The sequence below is a fragment of the Rousettus aegyptiacus genome, unplaced genomic scaffold (genome assembly GCF_014176215.1).
Source record: "Rousettus aegyptiacus isolate mRouAeg1 unplaced genomic scaffold, mRouAeg1.p scaffold_m13_p_14, whole genome shotgun sequence".
In the NCBI taxonomy this organism is placed as follows: domain Eukaryota; kingdom Metazoa; phylum Chordata; class Mammalia; order Chiroptera; family Pteropodidae; genus Rousettus; species Rousettus aegyptiacus.
Genome location: NW_023416289.1, coordinates 37710727 through 37729650, shown reverse-complemented (window position 1 = coordinate 37729650; position 18924 = coordinate 37710727). Strand labels below are relative to the sequence as shown.

Below are 18924 nucleotides of genomic sequence, written 5' to 3'. Positions count from 1 at the left end.
TGTGCATACCTCCTAAATCTTCATATCCAGCTACCTACATCCTCATATATGTCTTACTACCTAAATCTCAATATGTACAAAATTTAAATCATTTCTTGTCTTCTTTCCCCAGCTCCTCTATTCCTTAAATCCATCTGTGGCTTCAGAATCTAATAACTGAGAATTATTTCTGAGTTCATTTTTCTCAATTTTATATTCAATATCCATTTAGCTCTTTAATATCAATCCCTTCTACAACTTTTAGGTAAGTAAAAAAATTCTCATTCTCAATGAATTGTGCAGTGGGTCTTATCTTCCATTCTTGCCCATTCCAAGGTATTCTATTTTTAGAATAATCTTTTTTCAGTATGTTTTTAAAAACTTTAATTTACTTTGAAATAATTATAAATTCAAAGGGCATATAGTACAGAGAATTCCTCCATAAATTCCAGATTATTATGGTGCATTACTCTTTTATTCATTTTGGATCCAATTACCAGTCTTTTGTTGAGGATGTTTGCATTTGGTTCATGAGAGGTATTGGTTTGCTGTTTTCTTTTCTTTTTCTTTTTTTCTTTTTTTACTGTTGTGTCTAGTTTTGGTATCAGGGTAATACTGGCCTCACCAAATTACTTGGGAAGTGTTCCTTCCTCTTTTATTTTCTGGACGAGATTATATAAAAATCAGTCTGAATGTGGAGCAGAGGTCAATGACCATGGAACTGAGATGGTATCTTAAGACCAAAGAATGAAGCAGGCAATTCCATTAATTATAACAATTTTGTAGAGTAATTTACTTACAAGAAAAGTTGGTCAAAATAGACAGATGATCCAGCTATCTGTACAGATAATTTTCTTCTACTAGATAGTTGTTACAGCAAGTATTTTATAGTATAGCTGAACTGTAATGATTGACAAGACAGACAAAGAATTCAGTACAAGCCAGGAACCGTGCCCTCTGGTGTCTTGTGATAATCACTTAGCACTGACTCTAATACCTAGTTTGATATTTATCTCAGTTGCTATGTTGTTCTAGCCATTTACTGACAGGAACCTTTATGATTACATTGTGTGAGTTTACAGGATACAGTTAATCATTAACTATGAGGCTTTGGTGCTAGCTGAAACTAGTTAAGTCAAAATTCTCAGCATAAAAACTGGAAAGAAATCGGGCACACAAAGATGGAGTCAACTTGTTTGTACTGATACCCTATACACTAACTCCTCTTTAAATGTTTAGTAGAATTCTCCAGTAAAACTATCTGGGCCTGTAGATTTTTTTTTAGATTTAAGGTTTTAAATTACCGATTTAATGTAATTTAATAGTTATAGGATTATCAGTTTACCTATTTCATAATAGTTGAGTTTGGTAGTTTGTGGTTTTTTTGAGTTAAGTGGCCTGATTCTTGTAAGTTGTTAAATCTATTAGCATAGAATTTTTGTGTTCCAATATGTTCTTTTTATTGGCTGCTGAACCTGTAATCATATGTACAGATTGCAAGGACCTTGTCAGCTTACAATCCCTTACATTTTATTTTTTATTTTTTAACACCTACAGCACCGGCTCTTCCTAGGTGGTCTCCCATCCAAGTACTGACCAGGCCGGACGCTGCTTAGCTTCTGAGATCAGATGAGATCGGGCTTGTTCAGGGTGTCATGGGCTTTTTCAGGGTGGCATGGCCGTAGACTCATTCTTAATATTGGTAATTTATATCTTAGTTTTATCTTTATCAGTCTGATTGACCAATAGGTTAGTCAGCAAGGTTTATGAATTTTATTTATTTTTTTCAAATAACTGAATAATGTTTTATTGACTTTTCTCATGTTTTTTTTTTTTTTTAAATTTTAGTTTCAATTTCACTGGTACCTGCTGTTTTGTTATTTTATTTCTTCTGTTTCTTTTCAGTTTATTTTAGCCTTTTATAGTTTCTTGAGGTAGGAATTTAGATTATTGATTTGAGAACGCCCTCCCCCTTTTAATTTAGGTATAAATGACATATAACATTTATTACTTTCAGGTGTACAACATATTGATTTGACATTTACATGTATTATAAAATGATGACAGTAAGTCTAATTAATATCTATCACATGTAGTTATTTTTTCCTTATGATGAGAACTTTTAAGATCTACTTTTTATCAATTTTCAGATATACAGTACAGTATTATTAATTGTCGGCATCATGCCATAAGTTACATCTTCATATACTTATAACAGGATTTCTACCTTTTGATTACCTTTGCCGTTTTTGCCCACCCTCTACTCCCTGCCTCTGACAACCACCAGTCCATTCTCTGTATTTACAGGTTTGTTTCTTTTTATAGAGCCAACATATAAGTGAGATCACATGGTATTTGTCTTTCTCTGGCTAACTTATGTCACTTAGCAGAATGCCCTAAAGTACATCCATGTTGTCACAAGTGGCAAGATTGCCTTTTTTTTTTAATTGCTGTGTAATATTTCATTTTACATATGTATATACCATATTTTCTTTATTTATTCACCTGTTGATGTACACTTAGGTTGCTTCCATGTCCTGGCTGTTGTAAATAATGCTACAGTGAACATTAGAGTGCAGATATCTTTTTGAGTTAGTGTTTTCATTTCCTTTGGATAAATACCTGGAAGTGGAATTGCTGGATCATATGGTAGTTGTATTTTTAATTTTTTGAGGAACCTCCATACTGTTTTTCATAGTGGCTGCACCGATTTATACTCTCACCAACAGTGCAAATGGGATTTCTTTTCTCTACATCCTTGCCAGCCCTTGTTATTTCTTGTCTTTTTATAATAACCATTCTAACGGGTGTATAGTAATATGTCATTGTGGTTTTGATTTGCACTTCCCTAATGATTAGTGATATTGAGCACCTTTTCATATAGATGTTGGCCATCTATATGTCTTCTCTGGAAAACTGTCTACTCAGGTCGTCTGCCCATTTTTTTAATTGGACTGTGTGTTTTCCCTTTTCTAATGTAATAAGCATTTAGTCCTATAAATTTCTCTTTCAGCATTGCTTTATCCGCATCCTGCAGATTTTGATAAGTTATATTTTCACTTTCCTTCAGTTTTATGTATTTTCTAAATTTCTTTGGAGAATTTCTCTTGACTTATAGGTTATTTAGAAGTGTATTGTCTGATTTCCAAATATTTCATAATTTTCCAGATAGCTTTTATAATTTTTTTGGACAAATTTTCCTGTTGTTTTTCTCTTACAGAGATTTAGTTTGATTCCGTTATGGTCAAGGAACATATTTTGTATTATTTCATTTATTTTAAATTTGTTGAGGTTGTAACCTAGGATATGATCTATTTTGGTCATTATTCTTTTAGGTACTTGAAATGAATGTGTGTTCTGCAGTTGGTTGGAGAGTCTATAAATATCTCTTAGATCTTCTTGTTTGTTCTTTTATATCATTTATAATTCCTGTTGCTGTAAGAAATGTCCAAACCCATAAGGAATTTTTATAAGAATTTATTTGAGCCAAAACTGATGACAGTTGCCAAGAAGCAAGATCTCAAATGCTCTGGAAAATCACAGTTTTACATATGTATTTGAAATTAAAGGAGGAACTAAGGAAGATTATATGAAGATGGGAGAAAGTGAGATGGGGCTCAGATTACAGAATTGTTAACAAGGTTATGCCCTCTCCTGAGGATGCTCATGTTTATTTCAAAGGTATGTTAACCTAGGTGCACAGACACAATGGACAGGAATTGCTTATGACTAAGGTAAATCTTTAATCCCCCGTTTTATTGAAATATAATAAATGAGTAGTTGCTCATATTTACATTGTACAATTCAGTGAGGTTGTTTTTTTTTTTCAATTATAGTTGGCATGTGATAGTGTATTAGTTTCAGTTGTACAGCATAGTGATTAGAGATCTATGTAACTCACAGTGATCACCCCACTAAATCCCTCTTCTCCTTACATATTTATTACAACATCGTTGACTACTTTCCTTATGCTACACTTTATATCTCCCTGTCTATTTTATAACTGTCCATTTGTACCTCTTAATCCCTTTGCCTTTTTCATTGTCCCCCCACCTCCCCCTCCTGTTGAGTAGCTTTCAAAATAGTCTCTATGTCTATAATTTTCTTTCCATTTTTTTTTGTTGTTGTTTATTTTTTTTAGTTTCCACATGTACGTGAAATCATGTGATAATTGTCTTTCTCTGACCGACTTCATTCAGTGCAATACCCTCTAGGTCCATCAAGGCAATATCTTTTTCCATCCCTTTCCTTTTAGTCTATGTGCACCTTTTAATCTGAAATGAGTCTCTAGTAGGTAGCATATGTAGGGGTCTTGTTTTCTTATCCATTCAGCCACTCTATCTTTTGGTTGGAGCACTTATTCTTTTCCATTTGAGGTGCTTGTTGATAGGAATGTAGTTATTACCATTCTTTCTTCATGTTTTTGATACATGTTTTTTTCTTCTTAAAGACATCTCTACAACATTTCCTGTAATACTGGCTTGGTGTTGGTAAATTCCTTTAGTTTACTTTTGTCTGGGAAGCTCTTTATCTATCCTTCAACTCTAAATGATAGCTTTGCTGGATAAAGTATTCTTGGTTGTCAAAGATTAATCTCTTACTAAAAAAGTTATGTGGCCTGAGGCATGACTACCCACCATGACCTGCCCAGTTAGGAATTTATGATTAGATCACCTTGTGAGGTAATTTTCAGTAGAACCCCCTTTTCATCCACATTTCCTTTCTGCCACAGTAGTTCTCTTTTATCTGTGGGTTTGCTTTTGAGGTTTGAGGTATCCATGGTCAAATACAGTCCAAAAATATGAAATGGAAAATTCTGGAAATAAACAATTCGTAAATTTTAACTTATGTGCTATTCTGAGTAGTGTGATGAAATTTTGATCCTGCTCTGTCCCACCCGGGATGTGAATCACCCCTTTTTCCAGCATATCCACATTGTATTCATTATCTGCCTGTGAGCCATTTAGTAGCTGTCTTGGTTATCAGATGGACTGTCATAGTGCTTGTATTCAAGTAACCCTTATTTTGCTTAACAATGGCCTAAAAGTGCAAGAGTAGTGATGCTGGCAATTCGCATATGCCAAAGAGAAGATGAAGAGTGCTTCTTCTAGTAAAAAGGTATGTATATATAGGAAAAAACATAGTATATATTAGGGTTTGGTACTATCCGTGGTTTCAGACATACACTAGGGGTCTTGGAATGTATCCCTTGCAGATAAGAGGGTACTGCTCTATTGCCAGAAATTGTTGAGTGTGGAGTATTTAAGTCTCTATAATCCTTTTTAAAAATGTTTACAATTCCAGGTGGAAATAGCTATTCCTTCAATTATGCATTTCCAGATTAGTGTTTTTTATGTGGAGGATCATATTTTTTAAAAAATATTTTATTATGAATAAATATAAATACATAAAAGTTAGGAGACTAGTATAAGGACCTCTTGTATCTATTGTACCTATCATCCAGCTTTAGTAGTTACCAACATTATGCCATTTTTATTTTATCTAAAACTGTTACTGAAACTGGAGGACCACCAAGTCCTGGGCGCATACTGCCTGTGCCACTCAGCCTATAGGTAGACATAGGAGTTGGAATATTTAGAATAACCATTTATTGTCAGGGGACTGGTGATCTGAGAAGGCAGGAGGTTAACGCTTTCAAAACTACCCTCCTTTCTCAGTCCGGCTTGGGGTATTTAAGGGAAAATCTGGGCATTATTCTAGGGTATACATAAGGGTTCTGGGGGGTGGGGTCTGTTGTGCTTCATGGAGTTGTTCCTCTGGCAGACTGGCCCTCCAGTGGCCTTAGTTACCCAGAAACAAAGATGGGAGTAGTCTAGAAAGAATGCTAGACCAGAAGGATTGTGATCAGTAAGCATAAAGGCATTAATCGTAAGTTTCAGGGCAACTTTCTATAGCAGGGGACGTTCTAAGTTGCTGGGGACAATCTGTCGTTAAGCCACAGGGCAAGGAAAAGTAAAGCCAGGCATGCTCTGAGGTTTCTACTCTGAGGGTCCCAACCGGGCCCTTCAGTTCCCCACTGTCAAAAGGTAGAGTCCATATCTATGAGACTAGCTTAAGGTGAAATTGGTTGCTGTGAAGTTGAAGAAAGGTGTCCATGGGCCCCTTGGCAGCCAGCTAGCAACAGAACTACAGGTGAGGGCACATTGAATGCAGCAGTAAGATAAAATCCCTATACTTATAAACAAAAGGAAAATAAATGCTGTTCTTAAACCAGTATGGCGGGGGAGCCAGAAGGTGAGTTAGGATAGAGTAAGGCCCAAAAACACTTCTCTCTATTTGACATTGCATATAATATTATGAATTTGTTTGACCTTCCCCTCGATCAGTTGAGTTATCGGTAAGGTTAAATCAGAAAAGTCCTTTGAATTCCTTACATCTGTGGTTGCTCCTTAGCAACAAATGATCTGTAGCGGCCTTATTCTCAAGGACAGCCTCTTTGACTTGTCCTAGTTCTTCCCCGTTGGCATGAATGGCCACAGCAGGCCATTCTCCTGATTACTACATTGTCATGGCCAGCATCACAAACAGAGACAAGGCTACATATTCAGCTAGACTAAACAGGTGTACCAAGCTGTTTTTCCAAGGGGCTTTCATTGGCTTTCAAAGTCCATCTTAATTCCTTTAAGCTGTCTGGTCATAGTTGAGTCTATAAATGCTTCGAACATGACATTTTAGTTAAAGCCTTGGTTATAAAACCAGTTTCCAATTGTATCCTGTTATAAGAACAGATTTATTGAAATTATGCAAATAACCATATTTGAAAATAATACTCATTGTGAGTTTACAGATTCTAGAAGGATCAAGGAGAAAAAAAAATGTTCCAATACTTACTGCCTGAAAAGGTATAAATTACCAAATTGTTAAGTCACAGATGGTTTAAGTTTCCTTATTTCTGGAAAACAAAGGATTAAAAAAATCAGCAATTTAAATGAAAAAGTCATAATAATTTTAACCATTTTCATCAGTTTATTCAGTCCTGTGTACTAAAACTCGTTCTGCTTAGATCCAGTTTTCCCATTAGTTCTCTCGACCTGGCCTTATAATTGAGGGTAATAGGGTTACTTTTTAAGGCTGTCCAGCAAAGCTGTTATGAACTGCTCAGTGAAGCTGGTGCCTCAATCACTAGAGATTTTGGAAGGTATACCCCATGTGGGAAACACATTTTATAACACTTTCTTTGCCATTTTAAAGACATCACCATGTTTCAGGGGAAAGCTTTAGTTCCTTCAGAAAACATACACACAAAAACGAGAACATATAGATAACCCCAAATTAGTGGCAGTTGAATGAAGTCCATCTTAAATGTACTATGGTGGATGAAGACATGCAAAAACTGAAAAGATGCCAGGGAGCTGTGAAGAACCAAGCAGCCATCTTGGGTTACCCACAGCCCCAACTATTCATTAAATTTAGTCATTATTTATCCATTTAATTTCTCTGATTCAGGAACAGACTGTTGCCATGTCACAAGAACATATCAGGATGGCAAAAGTTGGGCCACAACCAGTCATTTTGCAAAAACAAAATGGACTTCACATGTGCCAGAGCCTGATACTGAGGTTCAGTTCTTTTTAGTGTGTGCCTCAGTTTTAATAAAAGACATCTTATGTCAGGACATCTTAAATTTCCAGAAATTTCACATATATTTTTGGAACATTTATATGCAGATACAGCATAAAGAAGGCTTAATTGTTGACATTGCTCTGTATGTAATTTCAACATAACAAAATAAACCTAATTAGTTTAAAATATTTCTCTTGTAAGAGGAGAAAATATATCTTTTGAAGGGCCCTTCTGGAACACTTCTAAATTATTCCCAGGTAAAAACCATAATTTAAACTTTAGGAAGTTTTGTCAAAATATATCAAAAGGTTTGGACATTTACCTAAATAGAACCATAGGTCATTATAAAGTCATACTTAATTATTCATTTAACCAAAGTGACAATAGAAGATTTCAAACATAAATATAGGAGTTTACGTAATTGTTAGCAAAACTCAGTTCTTACTACTGAGATTCAGTTTTCTAAAGTATTCAAGGACTTGATTAAGATAACATAAAATTATTTTGATAAAACACAGAATCTGATTTTTAGGCAGAAAATTTTTTCGCAGTATCAGTAGCAGACCAATGATCCTTAGCAGAGAGAAAAAAACTCATTTTGCCTCAGCTTACTCTTGATATTTAAATTCACTTCCTTGATTAAATTTATTTCAGTCTTACTCAGTTTGACCACACATCAAATTTCCTTTCTCAAGACTCCTTTTCCACAAATGTTCTACAACTTTCTGTGTCCCTTTTAGTACACTCTTGTTCTCTCATCCATCCAGGAATAATCAAGACAACATTATTTTACTTCCCTTAAAAAAAAAACACACATCTCTGTATTTTATGCTTTTTTTTTTTTTTTAAAGCTAAAACATGTTCTGTTTTCTTTGTGTACATAGTTGTTTTTCTATTAGGTTCTATAGTTTTAGTTACGTATATTAGAATTCTTAACCTTAATTTCTGGTGAAATTTAAGTAGTAAGTAATTGTGAACTGTCTGTTATATCAGTATTCTTTTAGTTTGATATATTTAGGAACACATGTCATAATTTCTAGAAATATATATATATTTCCCGATTGCACGAAAATTTTTTTAATGTAACATAAGACATGTTTTCTAATAGAACCAAATATCTTTATTTCCTTTTTATTATAGAAAAGGTAGATAAACATGTTCAGTAATTAATATTTCATTATTTTATCTTACTTGGAAAGGATGTAGATATTTAATGAATATCCATCATTTACTTTAACTAAAAAAAAAAAAAATTTTAAGTCCACACAAAATTATTGCTAAAGAGTTAACGTAAAAGAAATGTTCTATCTTACATTTATTTAATTTACTTGTTTCTAACAATTGAGATTACTTATAAAATTTTTATCATATTGAGTTTTTATGTTAATTTTTTTTTCAATTATAGTTGGCATACAACATTATGTCAATTTCAGGTGTACACCACAGTCATTCGACTGTTACAGAACTCGTCCCCAAAAAGGTGACTGTTGCACAGATTGGTTCATGGTATATGGAGAGAGAAAGAGCTGAGAAAACAGGGCATACAAAATGGGGAGCTACTTCAAGCCACAGAAGGGCAAGGGCTGTCTCTCTTACCTTTTTTGTATCTGAGTCATGGCACCAAAGATGTTACTGGGCTGGTTTGACTGTGTTCTGTGAGCCTAGGACTGAGTCCTTGTCTTCTTCATTGAAAGAATTTAACAGAGACAGAAAGCAAGCAAGAGAAAACGATTTATTATCCAAGATTACGGGCAAGGGAAGGGTGCCCGGGTGAACTTGGGAATGAGCTGTGCCCCTACAGGATCTTGGATTTTCAGATTTGGGTTGGAGTTCCAGGTTCTTCTTGAAGATGTCCTCTTGACACTCTGAGGACCTCCTTTTGATGCACCCTCCTTATTTGGGTTGCAATGCTAATGATATTATAATAAGCTTATAATGAGCAAGAGGCTACTCCAGGTTTCTAGAGACTGCCGTTTGCACATATGCTGCCTGGGGGTTTTCCTTTTCACTCAGAAGGGGAAAGTTGTGTTAGTTGTCCTTGGTCGAGGCTAATCACATAACAGCATGGTTTTGGAATGTAAGCCAGATCTCACAGCTGAGCATCAGAACTACCCTGGGTCCTGTCTAACTCCTATCCCGCTTCCAGTCTTTTAAATTTCTCCACACTGGGGTAGATAGAGCAGACTTGTTTGGAGCCCTTTAATCTTCAAAGTCCAACGCAGGATCAACTTAGCCCATTCAGCTTTGTTAGTGCTGTACTAAAACCTTTGTTTTAAGCCAGTTTGTTTTATTTAGCTCAGTTTTTTTTCTTTCTAATTGGCACATTCCTCATAATAACCATCAACCATTGTAATTTTATATTTTAATTCCTTGAACAATGGCAGTAGTTTTGTAGAACCTGAGCCATAAATGGAGTTTAGCCCACATTTCTGTCTGGCTGTATTTTGGAGCTTCCAACTGGACAGCTACCAAGTTGAATTCTTAGGACATAAATGTTTTAGGTTGTTCTTAAGTAAGATTTTGCCACTCTTTTTCTTTCTTTCATTTATCTCCTTAAGTGCAGGACAGTTGTACTTCTAATGTCCTGATCCTTTTTTTTCAAAACAGTATTTGCAAATGTCTGAAGGCAGATAGGAAGGGGTCTGAGTAGACTTCGATTTTTTTTCTTTATTTGTGTTCTTTTTATCTCTTTAAGAAAATCTTAATGACTAGCTATTATAACAATATGAGAGCTCTATAAGAAATTATTTTTTCCAATTTAGTTTTTCCAATTATAAAGATCCATCTCCTGGCCTTGAAAGTAGGCTCTATAGTGACTCAAACTAATACTGTGAATGCAAGAGGCATCCCCAAAGGAGAGTGCAAAAGGATACAACCCTCACAAGAAAGTTTACTTCCAGAGTTAACCTAAGAAAGATAAGGAGCCCTGTCTTTAAGTAGCTGCTCCAAAATAGGGAATCACATGCTCCCATTGAACAGAATAAGATTTAAGATTCCCCAAGCTTGGATTCGCAGACTATTTGGCTGCCAACCAGATGCATATGCATCATCTAGTTGGCAGACATATCGTCTCTGGGAGGAACAGGATACACACAGAAAACTCATTTGCGAGCTTGTCATGGCTGGATAAAGAGCAGGGTGCACCTTGGCAAGTACACCCTGGTAGAGGCCAGAGAAAATATTCACTAGTCACAAGGCTAAGCTGTCAGAACATATAACAAGATGAAAGTAGAGAAATCAGACAGAAAAAAACCCCGTGAGTATGGTATACAAAGTAACCAGGAATTACTGCCCAAGAAACTAGTTTCATAAATATTTTCTCCTGCCAGCCTAAATTTAGAAGAGGGAAAAAGATTCTCAACACTTTCTCTTCCACTGGACCCTACAGACAGAGATCTGGGGTGTGCTGACATGGTAAGAACCTTTACCTGCTAGCCTGTGTCAGATGCCCCAGGATTGCCTCATTTGCAGCATCCTTGTTGGGAAGTACCAAGGTCCAACCAGTGAGTTTTCCCTGCTCACAGAGCCAGCTGTGAGGGAGGAACAAATTTTACCCTCAAGGTTCTTCTGGCTGATCTAATAATCAAGTAGACAAGAGACAGATTAGCAAAAGAAAATAACCAAATTTAATACGTACATATGTATGAGAACCCCACATACTTGAGAGTCAGAGACCTCACATGCACAAGAGGTTCTAGTTATGACTCTTAAGTCTCTTTGAATAATTACACTTCATATTTTTTCTGTTGTAATTTATTTTATGAAGAAATAGGTCATTTGCTGCCTTTTAGATTTAGCTGATGTTCTGATCTTGATATTCACTGTGTTCCTCTCTCCTTCACATTGCCTATTAATGGTTAGATCTAGAGGCTTGATAAAATTCAGGTTGGATTTTTTTTCCCTTTGGTAAGGATACTTGATGGGTGGTGTAATGAAATTAATTCCTATATCATGTCAGGAGGCACATAATATCCAGTTATTTCTCTTTTTGTAATGTTAAAATTGATCAGTGGATGCAAGTATCATTAGCTGATCTATCCATTGTATACTTATTTTCAGCCTTTCACCTGAAATAGCTGATCAGCCATTAATGATTATTGTCTAAATCCATTATTAGGAGTTGCAAAATTATGATATTCTAATTCTATTTTTTTTGTTTATTATCTAGAACCATTCTATAAGGAATTTTTCATTATTTGGTTATCAAGTAATACAAATCATATAGAAACAAATTTAATATGATTTGATATGATTTGATTACCTTAATTACCTTTACTTATAGTAAACAAATCTATACTTGTTCTTTGATCAGACTGATTTTTCCATAACCACCTTCTTGGCATATCATGCAGACTCCTCTCCATTTATATGGAGCTATTTGCTGTTCTTCACTCATCATGTATTTTCTTGTCTCTACACCTTTGCTTTTTTTTCCCCTAGAAAATGACCTCCTGTGTTACATTTCTCAACTTCCAACTTAAATTCCTCAATTAATATGAACTTACTCCCCCATGTAGAATGTACAGTTAACCTCTGAACAACAAAGGTTTGACTGTGCAGATTCATTTATACACAGATTTTTTTTTTCATTAAATGCTGTAAATGTATTTTCTTTTATGATTCTCTTAACATTTTTTCTCTAATAACTTATTTTACTGTGAGAGCACAATATATAATACATATAACACAGAGAATGTGTGTTTATCAACTTTTATGTTATCAGTAAGGCTTCCGGTCAATGGTAGCCTATTAGTATTTAAATTTTGGGGAGACAGAAGTTATACATGGATTTTCCACTGTGCAGTGGATCAGCACCCCCATGTTGTTCAACTGTACTTTTTCCTTTTTGGGTCTCGGTTTCATTTTTAACACTTCAAGTCACCTTCTTTTTCTCTTCTGAAACTTAAGTCTTGTTTATTTTACAAATCTTTTAAGTTGTTTGAACATAAATAATTCATTTTCATGTTCTCAGGGCTGGCATAATGGCTGGTTTTAAATTGCTTAGAAACTATCACAGGTTCATCTAGTTTCTAGAAGACAAAAAAAGCCTTATTCAGTTTTGAAAAAACAAGTAATTGATGATAGTATAGAACAAATAGAAATTCTTTATTGGATTTCTTTCACAGAATGTTTGTAAAACGATATATTCTTTATTCTTTATGCATCCTATGTAAAACCATTTTTTAAAAGTTCCTGGTTTATACAGGTATATGCATTTGTCAAAACTTCAAATGGTGCACTAAGGATTTGTGCATTTCATTATATATATATCTATATGTATCTTATAAAAGGTAAACAAACTCTAGTTAATGATTTGTATTCTGAACTATGTAGGAGGAAGGGTACTGATCTACAGTTTTTTTTTTGAAATGCGCAAAATAGGTGAATTGATAGATGGATAAAAGGATGGGTTAATGTGTGATAAAACAAGCAGAGTAAAACATTAGTGATAGATCCTAAGTGGTGAATATACAGGTTTTCACTATATAATTCTTTAAAATTTTTCTGTATGTTTGTAAATCTTCATAATAAAATATTAGGGAAATGATGGGGCAGAGTTTTAAAAAGAGGAAGTCAATTAACAAAACCCAAGTTCCGTATTCCTAAATATAGTCTATTCCCCAAAGCTAACCGTTCACATTGAAAAGGAATGTTCCCTTGCAGGGATCAGTGTCCTTCAGAGATGTGGCTGTAGATTTCAGCAGAGAGGAGTGGCAGCATCTAGACCTTGCTCAGAAAAACCTGTACCGGGATGTGATGCTGGAGACCTACAGCCATCTGCTCTCAGTTGGTAAGCACAAACAACTGGGTATCTGAGGACAGGCCCCATTGAGAGTGTTTCCATTCTCAGTTGCTAAATATTGTGAGACATCTGAACTATGTGATGGTTTTATATTTGATTTGTCCAGGATTCTTCATCCACTTTAGGCACTTAATATTACTCTATTCTCGGAGATATATGGTTACTTTCCTGAAGAACAAAACATTTTTCGACAAGATTTTTTTTGTTTGGACCCTGAAACCCAATTAGCTGGACACAGCCCTTTATCATTTCTCATGAACAGGGTATCAAGTTCCTGAACCAGAGGTTTTCATGTTGGAGCAAGGAAAGGAGCCATGGGCATTGCAGGATGAGAGCCCACATCAGAGCTGTTCAGGTGGGTATGACCCTGATGGGAGGAGTAAAGCTTAGTTGTCTTGAGAAAGATTGGTGTCCTTGAAATGCTTTTAAGATGACTCTTCTGGAAAGTTCTACATTTTTTGTATTGCTTGAGATCCCTTGAAATTGGCACTCAAGTACCTAAATGCCTTCTGCATAAATATAGAACTTTTTATTTATCTTGTATCTTGACTTTTTAGATTTTGACTTATGTACCAACCTGCTTAATTAAAGATTTTTTTTTCTTGGCTGTGCTCCCTTTCTCTAACAATTTTTTTGTTTGTTTGTTTCTACCATCCCCATTGTCTAAGGTTATTTCTTTATGCATTCAGATACTAATGGATCTGCTTTTTTTCTCTCTCTCTTTTGTTTTTTAAGTCAAAGTTATGAGAGTGGAATTGGTTAATAAAATTATATAGATTTGAGGGAGGAATTATATAGGTTTTAGGTTTTAACTGTACAATTCAATAATGTGTCATATATATTGCATTGTGTGTTCACCACCCAAAATCAAATCTCCTCCTGTCACCCATATATTTGATCCTCTTTACCCTTATCTACTACCTCTCTTTCCCATTTTCCCTCTGGTAACCACTAAATTGTCGTCTGTGTCTATGAGTTTTTGTTTGTCTTGCTCTTTTGTTGCTTTCAGTTTTATATTCCACATATGAGCAAAATCATATGGTTGTTGACTTTTTCCATCTGATCTTTTTCACTTAGCATGATATTCTCAAGATCTATCCATGTCTCAAATGGCAGTATTTTCTCTCTTCTTATTGCCGAGTAATATTCCATTGTATATATGTACCACATCTTTTTTATCCTATCATCTATGGAAGGACACTTCAGTTGTTTCCATGTCCTGGCCACCATGAGTAATGCTGTAATGAACATCAGAGTGCATATATCTATACAGAACGGTGTTTTCAAATTTTGGGGGTAGATACCCCCAAAAGAGGACTGCTAGTTCACATAGTAATTCTATGCTTAATTTTTTGAGGAAGCTCCGATCTGTTTTCCATAGTGGCTGTACCAGTTTGCAGTCCCACCAGCAGTGTATGAGGGTTCCTTTTCCCCTACATCCTCTCTAACACTTGTTATTACTCATACTGTTGGTAATAGCCATTCTAACAGAAATGAGGTGGTGTCTCATTTTTTTCAAAATTACTGTATATCACACACTCCCACTCCTGCTAGTCCTCTTCTTGATTCATGCATATTCTTTTAAACTTTAAAGTAACTTGAGGTGTATGTATTATTAGTTTATATAAATGTTGTCATGCTATCTTATTCTTCGCCTGTACATGTTGGAGTGCCTTTCTAACATTTATTTCCTCTAACTGCTGCTTTGTATCTCAGAATGCTTCCTTTCACCGCTATCACCAGCCTCCTCACCCTTACCCTTTTCTCTGTGTTCAACCTGGATGAGCTATATGAGCCTCCCTCTTGTTCCAGCTAGCTGCTCTTTTAGCTGTCATCATCTCTTTATTCTTCTTTGAGGAGGATAGTTTGGGTTTCAAACCTCCTAGCAGGGAATTTCTGAAAAAGCTTTCTGCATTGGGAGGGGAGGTGATCCTTAAGTGATGTTATGTTGTATTTCATTTTAGTAAAATGGTGGCAGATTGGTGACCAGATAGAAAGTTGTCTGCAAAGACGAAACAAATCTTTAAGAGATGATGCTTTCATCAAGGAAATACTGACTACAAAGAGGGATTGTGAATATAAGGACATTAGAAAAATAATTCATGTGAGCCAAAACATTTCCTTCCCCAAAAGACCCCATCAATGTGACTCATTTGGAAATGCTTTGAAGCATAATTTAGACTTACACAATCATAATAGGAAAAATGTGTCAAAGAACATTAATAAGATTACCGAACACAGTAAAATTTATCCCTACACTGACCATGAGTATACTGTAACAGGAGAGAAATTATGGGACCATAATCAATGTGGGAGAATTATCAGCTATAAACAAGCACCTTCTCAACATCAAAAAATTCATATGGTAGAGAAATCTCACAAATGTACTGAATTTGGAAAGATCTTTACCCAGAAGTCACAATTCAAGGTACATTTGAAAGTTCATACAGGAGAAAAACTCTATGTATGTATCAACTGTGGGAAGGCTTTTGTACAAAAGCCAGAATTCATTATACATCAGAGAACCCACACCCGAGAGAAGCCCTATAAGTGCAGTGAATGTGGAAAAGCCTTTTTCCAAGTTTCTTCTCTCTTCAGGCATCAGAGGATTCATACAGGAGAAAAGCTCTACGAATGCCATGAATGTGGGAAAGGCTTCTCTTACAACTCAGATCTCCGTATACATCAGAAAATTCATACTGGAGAGAGACTCCATGAATGCAGTGATTGTGGCAAAGCATTCACACAGAAGTCCACACTCAAGATGCATCAGAAAATTCACACAGGTGAGAGATCCTATATATGTGTTGAATGTGGACAGGCCTTCATCCAGAAGACACACTTGATTGCACACCGAAGAATTCATACTGGAGAAAAACCATATGATTGTAATAACTGTGGGAAGTCCTTCATTTCCAAGTCACAACTCCAGGTGCATACAAGAATTCACATAAGAATGAAACCTTTTCTATGTACTGAATATGGGAAAGTCTTTAATAATAGTTCTAACCTCATTACAAATAAGAAAGTTCAAATTAGAGAGAAATCTTCCATATGTACTGAATGTGGTAAGGCCTTTACCTACAGATCAGAGTTGATTATACATCAGCGAATTCATACTGGAGAAAAACCTTATGAATGCAGTGACTGTGGAAAAGCCTTCACTCAGAAGTCAGCACTCACAGTGCATCAGAGGATTCACACAGGAGAAAAATCATATGTATGCATCAAATGTGGGCTAGCCTTCATTCAGAAGGCACACTTGATTGCACATCAGATAATTCATACAGGAGAGAAACCTTATAAATGTCACTGTGGGAAATCATTTACTTCCAAGTCACAACTCCACGTGCATAAACGAATTCACACCGGAGAAAAACCATATATGTGCACTAAATGTGGGAAAGCATTCACCAACAGGTCAAATCTCATTACACATCAGAAAACTCATACAGGAGAAAAATCCTATGTATGTTCTAAGTGTGAAAAGGCCTTCACACAAAGGTCTGATTTGATTACACATCAGAGAATTCATACTGGAGAGAAACCTTATGAATGCAATACCTGTGGAAAAGCCTTCACCCAGAAGTCACACCTCAATATACACCAGAAAATTCACACTGGAGAGAGACAGTATGAATGCCGTGAGTGTGGGAAAGCCTTCAACCAGAAATCAATACTAATTGTGCATCAGAAAATTCATACAGGAGAAAAACCCTATGTATGTACTGAGTGTGGAAGAGCTTTCATCCGGAAGTCAAACTTCATTACTCATCAGAGAATTCATACTGGGGAGAAACCTTATGAATGCAGTGATTGTGGGAAATCCTTTACCTCCAAATCTCAGCTCCTGGTGCATCGGCCAATTCACACAGGAGAAAAACCATATGTGTGTGCTGTGTGTGGGAAAGCCTTTAGTGGCAGGTCAAATCTTAGTAAACACCAGAAAACTCATACTGGAGAAAAGCCCTATATCTGTTCTGAATGTGGGAAAACCTTCAGACAGAAGTCAGAGTTGATTATACATCATAGAATTCATACTGGAGAGAAACCTTATGAATGCAGTGACTGTGGCAAATCTTTTACTAAGAAATCACAGCTCCAAGTGCATCAGCGAATTCACACAGGAGAGAAACCTTATGTGTGTTCTGAGTGTGGTAAGGCTTTTACTGATAGGTCGAATTTGAATAAACACCAGACAACACACACTGGAGACAAACCCTATAAGTGTGTAGTCTGTGGGAAAGGCTTCGTTCAGAAATCAGTGCTCAGCATGCATCAGAGTATTCACACATGAGAGAACTCTGTGAGAAAACCTCAGTGAGATTAGCTCTGATTGTACATTACTGATTTCATGCAGTAGAAATCTATGCTCATTATCCTAAATAGAAATGCCCCATTAGAGTGGCACATTACTGTACAGAAGAAGACCTCTGAGAGGGCCCTGACTGGGGGGTCACCAGCCTCATTAAACCTTGGGGCATTCATACCGAGAAGGAACTTTTTCAGTTTGATACATTAGAAGAGGTCTTCTCATGAAAAATATGAACACTGTTATCAAATTCTGCATAGCAAGGATTATGTTGAATTGTGTTAATGCTAATCCTTTTTACTATGGAATAGGTAAAGTACCAATGATTTACATGATCGTGACAAACACTAAGTTTTGTGAGATGTTTGTTGCAAAACACATTGTCTAACAGACTTATGTTGAATCATCCTTCTGTTGAATCTCAGATGGTTGTGCATAACCAATCCCCCACTGAGTATTTCTATCAAGAAAAAGATACCACAATAAAAAAATACTTTATATATACAGACACAAATCTCAGCATGTATGTTGATTCCCTATTATCTTCTAGCATCATAACTAGTAATCACTCCCCTTCTGAGCCACTAGTAGAGTGTCTTCAACCCTCATGAATCCCCAGGACATTGTCTTCTGACCCCATAATTGAATTATGACTGCCATTATCTCCCAGACATTATTTACTGACCCTTATTTAGCTCTCAGTATAGTGTCATGTGAATTCCCACTGCTCTCCAGAAAGCTTCTGAGGTAAAAATTTTGTCTCCTCAGTCAGCTCTTTACCCCAGTTCCCTTTTTGTTGTCACAGTTCTTTTAGCTCATTCACCTTCCTTAATGTCTTTTCATAATGATAATAAGTCAATAATGTATTGAAACAAATCCCAACATACCTTCACTGTGTTCTCTATGTCCATCTTCATGCCATGTGCTCCACAAAGATCTTTCCCCCCCATGTGCCTCAAACATCAGTTTAGTTCCTGCCTCAGGGCCTTTGCATTTGCAGTGTCCTCTTCAAAGAGCACACTTAGTTCCTTATATCTGTATCTTTCTTCCAATGGCACCTCTTCACAGAGGCCTTCCCTGCCTGCCTAGTTTAAAATTTCAACTGTCTATCCTTTCTTCTTTCTCCTTCTCTGTAGCACTTATTGCTATGATGCTCTATATTTCACTTATTTGTCTGTGTTTTTCCCTGTTTCGTTCACCACTGTGAACCTAGACCCATGCCAGACATACAATAGGCATTCCATAT

At 35.9% G+C, this 18924-nt stretch overlaps 1 protein-coding gene across 1 annotated transcript in view; it reads left to right on the top strand.

The window, feature by feature from the left end:
* Positions 1 to 18924, top strand: part of LOC107504224 — an 82172-nt gene that overhangs the window by 14050 nt on the left and 49198 nt on the right. Inside the window, 3 exon segments of the mRNA XM_016133294.2 lie at positions 13228 to 13354; positions 13629 to 13721; positions 15331 to 17686. Coding sequence (XP_015988780.2) covers positions 13228 to 13354; positions 13629 to 13721; positions 15331 to 17686 — 2576 coding nt within the window.